At 39.4% G+C, this 16,971-nt stretch overlaps 3 protein-coding genes across 6 annotated transcripts in view; all 3 read left to right on the top strand.

The window, feature by feature from the left end:
• Positions 1-2,909, top strand: part of LOC134823562 (uncharacterized) — a 35,537-nt gene extending 32,628 nt beyond the window's left edge. For all 3 annotated transcript variants that reach the window (XM_063835087.1, XM_063835086.1, XM_063835089.1), the window contains 4 exons: positions 2,214-2,329; positions 2,474-2,605; positions 2,648-2,693; positions 2,830-2,909. In XM_063835087.1, coding sequence (XP_063691157.1) covers positions 2,214-2,329; positions 2,474-2,605; positions 2,648-2,693; positions 2,830-2,909 — 374 coding nt within the window. The remainder of the gene's footprint in view (positions 1-2,213; positions 2,330-2,473; positions 2,606-2,647; positions 2,694-2,829) is intronic.
• Positions 1-16,971, top strand: part of LOC134822809 (chitooligosaccharidolytic beta-N-acetylglucosaminidase-like) — a gene marked incomplete in the record, with an annotated part of 941,725 nt that overhangs the window by 524,450 nt on the left and 400,304 nt on the right.
• LOC134823557 (amyloid beta A4 precursor protein-binding family B member 1-interacting protein-like) lies at positions 2,947-13,744 on the top strand. Of its 2 annotated transcripts, none has more exons than XM_063835079.1 (12): positions 2,947-3,032; positions 3,846-3,987; positions 4,225-4,363; positions 4,838-4,909; positions 5,220-5,345; positions 5,669-5,879; positions 6,282-6,378; positions 6,884-7,026; positions 7,323-7,461; positions 7,948-8,076; positions 8,487-8,677; positions 12,475-13,744. In XM_063835079.1, exons 1-12 carry the CDS (start codon positions 2,969-2,971, stop codon positions 12,666-12,668), a joined length of 1,647 nt encoding a protein of 548 aa, XP_063691149.1. In that variant the 5' UTR covers positions 2,947-2,968; the 3' UTR covers positions 12,669-13,744. The 2 variants fall into 2 exon arrangements, with proteins under 2 accessions (XP_063691149.1, XP_063691148.1); XM_063835078.1 differs by having other exon boundaries at positions 4,210-4,363.

The raw sequence follows: 16,971 nt of genomic DNA, 5'->3' as shown, positions 1-16,971 counted from the left end.
ATCATGACAGGATACGTTTTTCGGGCCTAATATAACCCGGGCCCTTAATTTGAGTGGTTGATATTTGTGAACAGTTTCTTGCGCTGCAGATTGGTTCCTACCTCTGAAAACCCTCTCCTTATATTTGTTTAAGTTTAACTAGGTTGTATTTGTTAGTTGCTGGCTACATATTGTGAGGTCGACACTAACATTCCATAACCCCACACCGGGGTACTAGTCACCATAAACCACTATGAAATATATAATACCCGTTTGTAAATATAAGGATCTTGGTTACACGGGGGGCACAACACCTAACAATACTGAGAAACCAGTTCCGTTTTGTACTCTTCTCTCAGTTTCTGGTTTTATTACTTCTATAATATGATCCGTCACCTGCCCCTACCATCTTGCAACAACTCGTCTAAATGACCACTAATCTAATAAATTCAAGGTTAAAATCCACTTGATCACCACGGATAATCGGCTAACTCATGCATGATGAAATACAGCGCTCCCATTGGCCCACACAGGCCACATGGTCCGGATATCAGCAGGTTATTGGTTGCATGATATCAGAGAGAGGGAGGGGGGATGTAGTCCTAATATAAGTCCTGTGTCTGCTGCTGGCAGTGTGGAGGCGGTCTATTGTGCACAGACCAATACAGAGTAGTGTGTCTGCACACTGCACAGAGACGCTAATATTGGTGAAGGAGCACAGGACTGGACAATAGGTTATTATTATTAGGCACTATTACCTGTACTACCTGTAGTACCTGCAGTACCTGCATAATAGCACACTCTAAAGCAGGTAATGGTTACGTCATTACGCAGGATGTCTCGTTAACTTGTCCTGTCTTCTCAGTCTTTTAGTTTCCAGTGTGGGTACTAAATCCTGGCCATGATACTTCTTTTGTTATTCGGAGTAGAAACTAATGCTTTACTCAATTAATAGCTAAATCAATAAGCCAATAAACCTCTTTCACATTGCTGGATTAGTACGAACATAGTAGTACATAGTAAACATTAGTACGAACATAATATTCATCATATTTGTTTGGACGGTTATAATTTTTATGCCTTCTTTCCTTCCTGAGTCTATGTGCTTCATTTAAATCGTACGTGATTTTCATTTTTATGATTGTGTTATTCGAACTTGCCATTGTCTTTTCATTAATACATGTCTTGAGACTTGAGTCGTCAGTTGAACTTGCATTTTTATAATATCGGGTACATATTTGTCTCTAGTCACGACCTCGTACTCATTGATAAATACTCCGCTAAAACCACTGATATATTCTCCACCATTCACCATGACCAATAAGCTATTGTTTCCAAATTATAATTTGTCTTGTAAAAGGAATAATCTAGCTCACAATGGCGGCTGTGGCGTTCCTCGCAAAACGGCCCACTTCTATCTCAATGCTACGATCCTATTTCAGTAAGTGTAAATACTGTGTTGATCATTTTGTTTTGTTCCGATCTGAACACTTGTCCATTGTCTTTTAAAATGCCAGAGGAAAGAGAAGAAACATAAATTTGGAGAAATAATTATTATCAGCTATGCGAGTCATAGCAAATGGCACGATCAAAAAGTTAAGTAAGTATAACATTTAGTTTTAAAAGTCTGCGAATTTTAACAAGCCTCCTTTTCATAAGTCGGAGTCTTGTTTTAGTTTTAAGTTTAAACTCTCGTTTTATCATTAATTGGAAGGCAATTTTACCTGTTAAGATAACCAAGGCGTTGATTGGCTGAGAAAGGTAAAACTGTGAGCTGAATGGTTGATTTGCTCTCACGTGACTTAAATTGCTGACAAGTAGATGCTCCTTCATCAATATGAGCGTTTGTCATTAGATGTGGTTTAATTGTGGTGTAGTATAGTGACGAGTGGTGTAACTATGGTAACTAGTGGTGACGAGTGGTGGAGGTCTCTTTCAGGGCTTCTTCTGTGGGGTCTTACTCTGGCCTCTGCAGTGCTCCTTCATCAACATTAGCGTCTCTAGGTGCTCCTTCACCAACTTTATCATGTATATGCTATGGTCATTACCACAGACAGCCTCGTAATACAACACTCAATGTACTACACGCTATGTAATTAGGTTACTAATTAGATGGGATAATTTATAATTATCTTGGCTGATCGTCAAGTTACATGGGCTATTTTGGAACCGGCAACAAAAAAATCTTTTATTTCTACAGTGCCGGAATTAATACTGACCTAACTATTCTTCAGACACTGATGAGAAAGACTTAGATTCGCTTCTAGATGATTTGTGTAACGATATGGAGGATATCAATGCCTCGTTTGGTTTCAACGATATACCAACCCCTACCAATCCCAAAGCTAAGGTTTGACATCTGATGTAATGACTGTAATTACGTTGAACCGGTGAAAACCGGTTAATTAAAGCCGTCAACAGTTCTCCTATTACAACAGTCGTATTACGTGGTTTAATACACAAAATAAAATAAACTCACCCACTGATATTTCAGATGCAGTTTGGATCCCTGCCAGCTCCTCTGGGTGCTAGTTCAGACAACCTGCCCCCACCTCCCACTATATACGAGGAGATGGCTAGAGCTACACCCCCTCCCCCACCTGCACCTGTTGCCCCTCCAGTAGAGGTTATGCCTCCCCCACCTGCACCTGTTGCCCCTCCAGTAGAGGTAATGCCTCCCCCTCCTCCTGATGACGATCTCAGCTCTGCTCTAGGTAACTATTCAGATTAGCAGATTGGACTTTAAGTTGTAACTTTGATTTGTAACTTGTTAACTTTTGTAATTGCCTGTTACAATTTTACGGAGGCATTTCCACTTGATGCTTTCTTAAACACAGTTATTTTCTGCAGCTGACTTAGAAAGCGATCTAGGAGTACCACCACCGCTCCACCAGAACGAACACAACCTGGGCCTCCTCCCACCTCCCTAGCTGCTTCAGCTACCTCCCTAATATCAGATGCAGGTTCTCTTCCTCCTCCTCCTCCCACAATGTCTCCAGCTCCAGTCTCCCCCGCCCTCACTCCTCCTCCGCCCTGTAGTACTGATAATACTGGTGAGTCACTGGAACCTACACATTTTGAAACCCGCTTTTTTATTTTATATTTTTGCTTCTTTGGGATTACAAGAATTGGCAAAGATTTTCTTTTTTGACAGATTATTACAAATCCTTGTTTAGACGATTCTGACAGTGCAACAGAAAAGCATTCATCTCCGGATGAAACCACTCTCCCAGACTATATCTCTAGTTGTAGACTGACAAATGACCGACCTATGAGCTGGTCCCCACAACAATTCAAAGAGTTCAAAACTTTTGACCTACGCAGACCTTCGAGTATGACAAATGAGATAATATTGAGTAGGACTTTAGTATCAAAAGAGAAACAGTATCAAAGTAGTCTAGAGAGGAACAAGTCAGTTGAGATGGAGACAAGTCGTGAGTTACTAGGTAGACCAACTAGATCAATTAGCGACCAACGACCTCAGAGTTGGACTTCTACAACTGAAACAAACTTTGACCAAGCCTTGAAATCTCGCCCTAAAAGTATGTTCGCATCATTTCGGAAACGAAAGAAAAACAAGAAAAAAGACAAGACTGACAGACTCCCCAAAGTGACAGACGGACAGACGGACAGAGCGTCCAGAGTGACAGACGGACAGACAGACAGAGCTTCCAGAGTGACAGACGGACAGACGGACAGAGCCTCAAGAGTGACAGACGGACAGATGGACAGAGCCTCCAGAGTGACAGATGGACAGACAGACAGTGCCTCCAGAGTGACAGACGGACAGACGGACAGAGCGTCCAGAGTGACACACGGACACACGGACAGAGCCTCCAAAGTGGCACTAACAGAGCACCCTCCAGAACCAGACAAGCGGGACAGTAGACCAGGTAGCATGGTATCTGAGGGACGTCCTGCTTCCTCCGTATTCGATCAGAGAACCTCTGTGTGTACTACTAGCTCTGGAGCTAGTTCTCACTCTAACCCTAGCAGCGGCAATAATGGGTGAGTTACAACTTTTACATTTCTTATTCACGTGTACTACTTAAGCATCTCTTTATCGATAAATAATTAAAGTGATTCATGTGATTCGCTCTCGTATTCACCTTTTTAAGAAAGTACCGCCATCGCGTCCGGTTCCCGTTTCGATCTCAGTACATGGAAAAATTGTACGATTTGAACCGTCTCTTGAATGTAAATTCGCATGATTTCTAACAGTCCCTTAAGTTTCCCGACCCCCAGGTCCATGTACACCATGTCTACCACCCCTCACTCAACCATAAGCAAGAGCAGCGGAGTCAGCAGCTACCTAACTTCTTCTTCCTCTGAGTTGTACGACAGTAAAATGAGTCTCAACAGCACAACTACTGATTTCAGAGAGGTCAGTTCAAACTTTCACTTTTATTGGTTCCAAGTAAATTTAACACAGCTTTTATCGGCAGCTTTGGTAACATAAAATTATATCAGAATCTTGACGACGAATTTATCAAAACAGTCTCAAAATACAGGGTGGAGCTTTACCGTGTCAAAGTTGGGGTTTTGAAAATTGAGTGTCGAAACCCAAAGCCTCTTAAGTGCCTTTTCAGTTTTGTATATCACACAAAATGTTGTTTCCATGGAAATGAGCACGAAGTTCCTTCGTGGGTTCTATATTCAGACTCGCTTTTAATAACGTTCTAAAGTTCTAATCGCGTACCAACACGTTCCCGTCAATGTAAAGTCCGCGTTAAACTTGTCAGAAGCCATATCTCCGTTCAGGAACACTTTAGACACCCGCTTATTGTAATAATAACATAAGTTGTTACGTGTAATGAATTAAACTAGGTATGTAGTTTAACAAACTGCCCACTTTCAGAACGACTTCAAGACTGATCCTATGAATGTTCCTATCCGTGTCCCTGACAACGAACCGTTCTTTAATGACCCCGTATGTTTTCTTTTGCTTGTTTTTATCACACAATACCATTGCGTTTGTTTACATGATGTTCAAAAAGAGGAGTAGGAATGAGGGAGGGAGGGAGGGAGCAACCCCCTCGCGAGGGAGGGAGGGAGCAACCCCCTCGCGAGGGAGGGAGGGAGCAACCCCCTCGCGAGGGAGGGAGGGAGCAACCCCCTCGCGAGGGAGGGAGGGAGCAACCCCCTCGCGAGGGAGGGAGGGAGCAACCCCCTCGCCCAAACCCCCACACAAGCTGACATGTCCCAAGTGTAAGTGTAGTTTTCACACTGGTGCGTTACAGGAACCGAGCCCAACTACACCTATTACTCCCGGCCCAAAGTCAGCTAAAATACAGCGCAGACTTACTATGATACTTAAGGAGAAGGAGGATCTGACTGAGGAGGAGAAAGCAGCTATCTTGAAGAAGGTTAGCTATGTTGCTATGGTTACTGTATTTACTGGTGGTTAATCTTTTACACGTGACAGCCATTCTGGATTTAGAATGGTCAGGTGTCAAAACAAGATATGGTTCATATCTCCAACAGTGCCCAAATCTAATATATTTTTAATTAAATCAATACTCAATGGGTATAAAGATTATGGACTGGAACATTATTCATTAGTCGCATAACAATAGACAGATGATAATTTCTGATTATTCTGATTTCTGCGACAAATGATACTGCACTGCACTGTTATTTTATTTCCTAAAATATAAACTCCAAACTCTAAACAGAACCCTGCTCACAGGAGAAATTAAAAATAGCGCTAGAAAAACTGAAGATCGCCAGCAACCTGAAGATAGCAATGAAAGTATTCAACGTTAACAACAGCTCCAAGACTATCTGGGTGGAACAGAAGCAGACTGCTTGGGAGGTGTGTCAGGTTCTGGCGGAGAAGAACTATTACAAACCTGGATCTGACTGGACTCTAGTGGAACACATCACTGATCTGGAAATAGGTATGTGGCAAAGTGCCAATAGGTATGTGGCAAAGTGCCAATAGGCATGTGGCAAAGTGCCAATAGGTATGTGGCAAAGTGCCAATAGGTATGTGGCAAAGTGCCAACCTTTTAACATTGAACTATTGTTGGAACTTGAAACTGAAAGCTTTGTCAAATGTCATTGGAGATATTATTTGAAATTAGAACTCGCTTTTAACCGATATATATATACTCGCTATTAACGGATAGATTTGCAAGATTAAAGAAGTCTCAAAGGTATATGCCCAACACGCACGTTGATAGTTTAATTATTGGCTAATTAATAATTAGTTGATAGTTTAATTATTGACTAATTAATAATTAGTTGATAGTTTAGTTATTGACTAATTAATAATTAAACCTAATTAATCCTTATCTCAGAACGAGAGTTAGAGGATCACGAGATAGTGTACGATGTGTTGAATAGTTGGAGCCGAGACTCTACTAACAAGATGTACTTCCGAAACAACGTCAGAAAGTTAGTGTACTAATACTTACGTAATACTTACATATTACTTACGTGATACTTACGTAATACTTACGTGATACTTACGTAATACTTACGTAATACTTACGTAATACTTACGTAATACTTACGTAATACTTACGTAATACTTACGTAATACTTACGTAATACTTACGTAATACTTACGTAATACTTACGTAATACTTACGTAATACTTACGTAATACTTACGTAATACTTACGTAATACTTACGTAATACTTACGTAATACTTACGTAATACTTACGTAATACTTACGTAGTACTTACGTAGGTTAATACTTTCTTTACATTTTGAAATTTCTTAACTTTCTGCAATTCTGGACTTTGTGCAATTTTAGACTTTCTGGAACTTCTGACCTTTTATCGACTTTCTGATTACTTTATGATTACTTTCTGATTACCGGGTGATTTACCCTTAACTCACCCTTAACTGATAACTCACTATCTAAACAATGCTAAACTAACCACTTCCTCTAGATACGAGTTATTCAGAAGACCTCAACTCTTCCTAAAGCCTGTAGACACGTACGCTAATGTAGTGGACCTGAATAGGGAGTGTAGACAGGTTCTTATTGATGATTTCTTCTCCAATACAGCTAACACAAGGATACCCAGCATAGGTAGGTCATATCACGTGGTATAAGTAGCTAATCAGCTAATTAGCTAATTAGCTAATTAGTTATCTTTGTTAGTTGTCTGTTGATCAATTAATTGGTCAGTTAGCTATTTATCCCCATAATTACTGATTGTCTTATGTAACTTACTGTATATTGTGCACTCGTGTTGTTGATTATTATCCGTTAACAATTTCTAAATCTCTATTTAGAAATTCAAGTTTTGATACTAAATTTTTTGTCAAATTGATTAAACATTATTATTACATATCTATCATATTTCCTCACTAAAACCACTGTAGGTCTGAAAGGTGTCCATTGGCTGAAGTCAGGAAAGAAGAGTTGGAGGAAAATGAACTTCGTGATAAGGGACAGTGGTATCTACTACGCTGGAAAAGCTAAGAATAAGTCGCAATCCCTGCCTTGGACATGCTTCTCAAGGTTAGCAACTAGTAACAATACTTAGTTATAACATGCTTCTCAAGGTTTGCACTTAGTAACATTTCCGGGAATATTGTTTCCTTGTTTCGAGGGGCTGAATCTAGGACTCCTGGGAGTATTTTTTTCTTGTTTCGAGGAGCTGGATCTAGGACCAACGATAGGATTGCGTCTAGCGCTTTGCTTACTCTTAGGTTATGCATATGGAGATGTTGCCTTAATACTAGATATCGGATATTGGTTAGGTTTGTCTGTGTCGAGGGAATATGTAGGATTAGTTATCTAACTCGGGAATGTGTTATTTTAGCGATCAAACTTGTGATCATGTTTGTTTCAGCATTTGTAAAATTGTAATAACACTGATCATTTTTGACGCAAATTCTTCGCATTTGCCCAATACCAACAGCAATAAAATTGCGATCAAAATATGATATCAATTATATAATTAGTTAATTATTTGCCTTGATTGTAACACGTAGTTTCGTTTAGGACAGAAGAGAACGACATGTTCTTGCCGAACAACAATAAAGAGTTCAAGAAACAGCACAAAGCTCCCACAGAATACTGCTTCCTGATACGAACCAAGACCAACACCCGAGAACAACACCGCTCTACCAGGTTAGTTTCACTTTCACTTTACTTGCTTAGTTTCACTTTCTCTACTTGGTTAGTTTCACTTTCTCTACCAGGTTAGTTTCACTTTCACTTTACTTGGTTAGTTTCACTTTCTCTACCAGGTTAGTTTCACTTTCACTTTACTTGGTTAGTTTCACTTTCTCTACCTGGTTAGTTTCACTTTCACTTTACTTGGTTAGTTTCACTTTCTCTACCTGGTTAGTTTCACTTTCACTTTACTTGGTTAGTTTCACTTTCTCTACCAGGTTAGTTTCACTTTCACTTTACTTGGTTAGTTTCACTTTCTCTACCAGGTTAGTTTCACTTTCTCTACCAGGTTAGTTTCACTTTCTCTACAATACTATACCATCACGTCTTATCTTGTCAAAATATTCACGCTTCACCCCTCTCAGGTGTATCTGTGTTGAAAACGAGCTGCAGTTCCGACTGTGGACAAACGCGCTGCGTCGTCTCGAATACGGTGAGAAACTACTCAACAACTTTAACACATCTCGAGCGTTCCTGGAGAAGCTGAACAAGGAGCAGGGAGACGATATTCAGAGGGCCTGTTTGAGTCCAACTCTACATTCTAGCTTCCAATTCGGTTAGTTTCCCCAACTCTACATTCTAGCTTCGAATTCGGTTAGTTTCCCCAACTCTACATTCTAGCTTCCAATTCGGTTAGTTTCCCAAACTCTACATTCTAGCTTCCAATTCGGTTAGTTTCCCCAACTCTACATTCTAGCTTCCAATTCGGTTAGTTTCCCCAACTCTACATTCTAGCTTCCAATTCGGTTAGTTTCCCCAACTCTACATTCTAGCTTCCAATTCGGTTAGTTTCCCCAACTCTACATTCTAGCTTCCAATTCGGTTAGTTTCCCCAACTCTACATTCTAGCTTCCAATTCGGTTAGTTTCCCCAACTCTACATTCTAGCTTCCAATTCGGTTAGTTTCCCCAACTCTACATTCTAGCTTCCAATTCGGTTAGTTTCCCCAACTCTACATTCTAGCTTCCAATTCGGTTAGTTTCCCCAACTCTACATTCTAGCTTCCAATTCGGTTAGTTTCCCAAACTCTACATTCTAGCTTCCAATTCGGTTAGTTTCCCCAACTCTACATTCTAGCTTCCAATTCGGTTAGTTTCCCCAACTCTACATTCTAGCTTCCAATTCGGTTAGTTTCCCCAACTCTACATTCTAGCTTCCAATTCGGTTAGTTTCCCCAACTCTACATTCTAGCTTCCAATTCGGTTAGTTTCCCCAACTCTACATTCTAGCTTCCAATTCGGTTAGTTTCCCCAACTCTACATTCTAGCTTCCAATTCGGTTAGTTTCCCCAACTCTACATTCTAGCTTCCAATTCGGTTAGTTTCCCCAACTCTACATTCTAGCTTCCAATTCGGTTAGTTTCCCCAACTCTACATTCTAGCTTCCAATTCGGTTAGTTTCCCCAACTCTACATTCTAGCTTCCAATTCGGTTAGTTTCCCCAACTCTACATTCTAGCTTCCAATTCGGTTAGTTTCCCCAACTCTACATTCTAGCTTCCAATTCGGTTAGTTTCCCCAACTCTACATTCTAGCTTCCAATTCGGTTAGTTTCCCCAACTCTACATTCTAGCTTCCAATTCGGTTAGTTTCCCCAACTCTACATTCTAGCTTCCAATTCGGTTAGTTTCCCCAACTCTACATTCTAGCTTCCAATTCGGTTAGTTTCCCCAACTCTACATTCTAGCTTCCAATTCGGTTAGTTTCCCCAACTCTACATTCTAGCTTCCAATTCGGTTAGTTTCCCCAACTCTACATTCTAGCTTCCAATTCGGTTAGTTTCCCCAACTCTACATTCTAGCTTCCAATTCGGTTAGTTTCCCCAACTCTACATTCTAGCTTCCAATTCGGTTAGTTTCCCCAACTCTACATTCTAGCTTCCAATTCGGTTAGTTTCCCCAACTCTACATTCTAGCTTCCAATTCGGTTAGTTTCCCCAACTCTACATTCTAGCTTCCAATTCGGTTAGTTTCCCCAACTCTACATTCTAGCTTCCAATTCGGTTAGTTTCCCCAACTCTACATTCTAGCTTCCAATTCGGTTAGTTTCCCCAACTCTACATTCTAGCTTCCAATTCGGTTAGTTTCCCCAACTCTACATTCTAGCTTCCAATTCGGTTAGTTTCCCCAACTCTACATTCTAGCTTCCAATTCGGTTAGTTTCCCCAACTCTACATTCTAGCTTCCAATTCGGTTAGTTTCCCCAACTCTACATTCTAGCTTCCAATTCGGTTAGTTTCCCCAACTCTACATTCTAGCTTCCAATTCGGTTAGTTTCCCCAACTCTACATTCTAGCTTCCAATTCGGTTAGTTTCCCCAACTCTACATTCTAGCTTCCAATTCGGTTAGTTTCCCCAACTCTACATTCTAGCTTCCAATTCGGTTAGTTTCCCCAACTCTACATTCTAGCTTCCAATTCGGTTAGTTTCCCCAACTCTACATTCTAGCTTCCAATTCGGTTAGTTTCCCCAACTCTACATTCTAGCTTCCAATTCGGTTAGTTTCCCCAACTCTACATTCTAGCTTCCAATTCGGTTAGTTTCCCCAACTCTACATTCTAGCTTCCAATTCGGTTAGTTTCCCCAACTCTACATTCTAGCTTCCAATTCGGTTAGTTTCCCCAACTCTACATTCTAGCTTCCAATTCGGTTAGTTTCCCCAACTCTACATTCTAGCTTCCAATTCGGTTAGTTTCCCCAACTCTACATTCTAGCTTCCAATTCGGTTAGTTTCCCCAACTCTACATTCTAGCTTCCAATTCGGTTAGTTTCCCCAACTCTACATTCTAGCTTCCAATTCGGTTAGTTTCCCCAACTCTACATTCTAGCTTCCAATTCGGTTAGTTTCCCCAACTCTACATTCTAGCTTCCAATTCGGTTAGTTTCCCCAACTCTACATTCTAGCTTCCAATTCGGTTAGTTTCCCCAACTCTACATTCTAGCTTCCAATTCGGTTAGTTTCCCCAACTCTACATTCTAGCTTCCAATTCGGTTAGTTTCCCCAACTCTACATTCTAGCTTCCAATTCGGTTAGTTTCCCCAACTCTACATTCTAGCTTCCAATTCGGTTAGTTTCCCAAACTCTACATTCTAGCTTCCAATTCGGTTAGTTTCCCCAACTCTACATTCTAGCTTCCAATTCGGTTAGTTTCCCCAACTCTACATTCTAGCTTCCAATTCGGTTAGTTTCCCCAACTCTACATTCTAGCTTCCAATTCGGTTAGTTTCCCCAACTCTACATTCTAGCTTCCAATTCGGTTAGTTTCCCCAACTCTACATTCTAGCTTCCAATTCGGTTAGTTTCCCCAACTCTACATTCTAGCTTCCAATTCGGTTAGTTTCCCCAACTCTACATTCTAGCTTCCAATTCGGTTAGTTTCCCCAACTCTACATTCTAGCTTCCAATTCGGTTAGTTTCCCCAACTCTACATTCTAGCTTCCAATTCGGTTAGTTTCCCAAACTCTACATTCTAGCTTCCAATTCGGTTAGTTTCCCCAACTCTACATTCTAGCTTCCAATTCGGTTAGTTTCCCCAACTCTACATTCTAGCTTCCAATTCGGTTAGTTTCCCCAACTCTACATTCTAGCTTCCAATTCGGTTAGTTTCCCCAACTCTACATTCTAGCTTCCAATTCGGTTAGTTTCCCCAACTCTACATTCTAGCTTCCAATTCGGTTAGTTTCCCCAACTCTACATTCTAGCTTCCAATTCGGTTAGTTTCCCCAACTCTACATTCTAGCTTCCAATTCGGTTAGTTTCCCCAACTCTACATTCTAGCTTCCAATTCGGTTAGTTTCCCAAACTCTACATTCTAGCTTCCAATTCGGTTAGTTTCCCAAACTCTACATTCTAGCTTCCAATTCGGTTAGTTTCCCCAACTCTACATTCTAGCTTCCAATTCGGTTAGTTTCCCCAACTCTACATTCTAGCTTCCAATTCGGTTAGTTTCCCAAACTCTACATTCTAGCTTCCAATTCGGTTAGTTTCCCAAACTCTTCATTCTAGCTTCCAATTCGGTTAGTTTCCCCAACTCTACATTCTAGCTTCCAATTCGGTTAGTTTCCCAAACTCTACATTCTAGCTTCCAATTCGGTTAGTTTCCCAAACTCTACATTCTAGCTTCCAATTCGGTTAGTTTCCCAAACTCTACATTCTAGCTTCCAATTCGGTTAGTTTCCTTCACACTTTAGATGTAGAGGAAATGAAGAAGGAAATTAAATTTTGCTGAGATTTATTTCACCATCTGACTCAGTCCCTTCCCGGATTTTTGCTTACTGAAAATAAACTAATCAAATATAATTAACACATCATAACATTAAGTGTGATGTTACATAATAACATGACAACTCTCTCAGGACTCGGTGGTGACGACAGAGCATCCATCGTCCTGCCAGACATTGATGACAACGCTGGTGACATCTTCGCTGCTCGGTTCGGAGCTGCATGGAACAACGGAGAGAACGTGACGATCAAGGAGGCTCCCAGCTTGTTCGATATTAACTTAGAGACAGATACACAGGGAATGACCATGGTTAGGCTTCACAAGTAATGAAAGATAGGGTCCAGAACTCCTTGTTTTAGAGTTGCCTTTTATACGGAGAAGTTTGTATTTCCACATGATATAATTAGTAGTAATTAGAGGTATATACTACTAATTATACTACTATCATTCTGGGGAAAGAGATTGCGTCAAAGATCATAGAAAAAACGATCCTCAAGCAATGCTGTTATCATGACGAAGAATAAAGACGAGATTGCACTTGTGAAATTATGGATTTGAAGAATTGAATGAAGAATGAAGTTAGCAAATTGACTAAAAGTTGACTACAAGTTGACTACAAATTGACTACAGGTTGACTACAAGTGACGTCACATCATTGGACACCGCAAGCAACTGATTTTCGACCTCATTTATTTTAGTGCTAGAGTCGTCTTGAGAAGTGTCTCAGAAGTATTTTACTTTTAGTTTGTTTATTTTACACCATTACGTAATACGTATGCGCTGGTACCTTAGATAATACAACTTTTAAATTCGTGTTTTTAGAGTTAGTTAATTCCTAATCGATTGATTTGTCGGTTTGTCATTAATTACACAATGAATTGATTGTGACTTATCGTTAAAGACACATTCATTATTATCTTCTGACATATTAGATAAGAAATGTTAAAGCTAGATTTTATTTGACTATTATCAATTATACTTGATTTTCTAAATTTGTGCGCGAATTGATAAGCAATACTAAGGAATCAAAAAACAGTTAACTTTTGTTTAATAAGTTTGTTTGTTTTGACTATCTAAAATTTGTTACGATGATACACGTGCTATGTTCAAGAAAATTTGAAGGTATTTCTTATAATTAATAAATTAATGCAAGGAAATGGTAACACTCATTACTATTAGTGCTGGACGTGAATGTTTGTTATTGAAACAAATATTTATAGAGTGAAAAGTTAATTTTTGTTATTGAAACAAACATTTATAAAGGAGTGAAAAGTAATGAATACAGTCCCTGCAAACAGCTATTTCTTTTTGAAAACTTTTTTATTTTATTGATTATTCTGTGTATGATATGTTAATTTGCGAATATCTTATTTTCACCCATTTTTACAAATACGAAACATAAACGCTGTCTTCATTTGTTTAACTTATCCGGTATTCGACATAAAAGGAAGATATTTTCAAAATGTTTCATGTTTAAAATCTATCTTGACAAGAAATATTTTTAAAATTTTCTATCATACCAACTAAAAGTAAATGTTTAATTTTAAAATAGAAATTGAAAGTGGAAACTATTGAATATAATATCTAGAACATGATGTCCTACAACGCTGAAATGTCCTGCATTCAGCAGAATAATAAAATAGCCAAATTAAAATACTAGGTCTTTAATATAATTATAACTAACTACATTTATATAAGTCAAACTACGAGTCAAACTACGAGTCATATGTTTCTCCACTGCTGTAATGCACCTATTACACTTAACTGCATCTACTACACTTTACTGCACCTATTACACTTAACTGCATCTACTACACTTTACTGCATCTACTACACTTTACTGCATCTACTACACTTTACTGCACCTATTACACTTAACTGCATCTACTACACTTTACTGCATCTACTACACTTTACTGCATCTACTACACTTTACTGCATCTACTACACTTTACTGCATCTACTACACTTTACTGCATCTACTACACTTTACTGCATCTACTACACTTTACTGCATCTACTACACTTTACTGCATCTACTACACTTTACTGCATCTACTACACTTTACTGCATCTACTACACTTTACTGCATCTACTACACTTTACTACACTTAACTGCACATACTACACTTTACTGCACCTACTACACTTTACTGCATCCACTACACTTTACTGCATCTACTACACTTTACTACACTTAACTGCACATACTACACTTTACTGCACCTACTACACTTTACTGCATCCACTACACTTTACTGCATCTACTACACTTTACTCCACCTATTACACTTAACTGCACATACTACACTTTACTGCACCTAATACAAGTTAATACACCCACTACACTTTACTGCACCTACTACACTTTACTGCACCTCAGCACCTGCTACACTTTACTGCACCTAATACACTTAACTGCACCTACTACACTTTACTGCACCTACTACACTTAACTGCACATACTACACTTTACTGCACCTACTACACTTACTGCACCTACTACACTTTACTGCACCCACTACACTTAACTGCACCTGCTACACTTTACTGCACCTACTACACTTTACTGCATCTAATACAAGTTAATATACCCACTACACTTTACTGCACCTTCTACACTTTACTGCACCTACTACACTTTACTGCACCTGCTGCACTTTACTGCATATACTACACTTTACTGCACCTAATACAATTTACTGCACCTAATACACTTTACTGCACCTAATACACTTTATCGCACTTACTGCACCTACTACACTTTACTGCACCTGCTACACTTTACTGCACCTACTACACTTTACTGCACCCACTACACTTTACTGCACCTATTACACTTAACTGCATCTACTACACTTTACTGCATCTACTACACTTTACTGCATCTACTACACTTTACTGCATCTACTACACTTTACTACACTTAACTGCACATACTACACTTTACTGCACCTACTACACTTTACTGCATCCACTACACTTTACTGCATCTACTACACTTTACTACACTTAACTGCACATACTACACTTTACTGCACCTACTACACTTTACTGCATCCACTACACTTTACTGCATCTACTACACTTTACTCCACCTATTACACTTAACTGCACATACTACACTTTACTGCACCTAATACAAGTTAATACACCCACTACACTTTACTGCACCTACTACACTTTACTGCACCTCAGCACCTGCTACACTTTACTGCACCTAATACACTTAACTGCACCTACTACACTTTACTGCACCTACTACACTTAACTGCACATACTACACTTTACTGCACCTACTACACTTACTGCACCTACTACACTTTACTGCACCCACTACACTTAACTGCACCTGCTACACTTTACTGCACCTACTACACTTTACTGCATCTAATACAAGTTAATATACCCACTACACTTTACTGCACCTTCTACACTTTACTGCACCTACTACACTTTACTGCACCTGCTGCACTTTACTGCATATACTACACTTTACTGCACCTAATACAATTTACTGCACCTAATACACTTTACTGCACCTAATACACTTTATCGCACTTACTGCACCTACTACACTTTACTGCACCTGCTACACTTTACTGCACCTACTACACTTTACTGCACCCACTACACTTTACTGCACCTACTACACTTTACTGCACCCACTACACTTCACTGCACCTGCTACACTTTACTGCACCTGCTACACTTTACTGCACCTACACAGTACACATCATAGAGTTTTATCCTCAACGTTAATGATCCTCAACCCACAGAAAGAGAGGTAAAAGGTCCAGGCTATGAAAGGTACCTGCACAATAGAGCCTCTACGTTCATGTTGAAGGAAGAATACGAAGTTCAGGATGCTCAACCCACAGGAGATAATCATCGCAGCTGTGCCCTGTTGTAATAACTTGGTTAGAATTATGTGCCCTGTTGTAATAACTTGGTTAGAATTATTTGCCCTGTTGTAATAACTTGGTTAGAATTATGTGCCCTGTTGTAATAACTTGGTTAGAATTATGTGCCCTGTTGTAATAACTTGGTTAGAATTATGTGCCCTGTTGTAATAACTTGGTTAGAATTATGTGCCCTGTTGTATTAACTTGGTTAGAATTATGTGCCCTGTAGTAATAACTTGGTTAGAATTATGTGCCCTGTTGTAATAACTTGGTTAGAATTATGTGCCCTGTTGTAATAACTTGGTTAGAATTATGTGCCCTGTTGTAATAACTTGGTTAGAATTATGTGCCCTGTTGTAATAACTTGGTTAGAATTATGTGCCCTGTTGTAATAACTTGGTTAGAATTATGTGCCCTGTTGTAATAACTTGGTTAGAATTATGTGCCCTGTTGTAATAACTTGGTTAGAATTATGTGCCCTGTTGTAATAACTTGGTTAGAATTATGTGCCCTGTTGTAATAACTTGGTTAGAATTATGTGCCCTGTTGTAATAACTGGGTTAGAATTATGTGCCCTGTTGTAATAACTTGGTTAGAATTATGTGCCCTGTTGTAATAACTTGGTTAGAATTATGTGCCCTGTTGTAATAACTTGGTTAGAATTATGTGCCCTGTTGTAATAACTTGGTTAGAATTATGTGCCCTGTTGTAATAACTTGGTTAG

This window comes from Bolinopsis microptera, chromosome 11, assembly GCF_026151205.1.
Source record: "Bolinopsis microptera isolate Bmic1 chromosome 11, MBARI_Bmic_1.0, whole genome shotgun sequence".
Lineage (NCBI taxonomy): Eukaryota > Metazoa > Ctenophora > Tentaculata > Lobata > Bolinopsidae > Bolinopsis > Bolinopsis microptera.
Note: the sequence above shows the minus strand (reverse complement) of the source record. Positions and strands in the feature narration are given on the sequence as shown.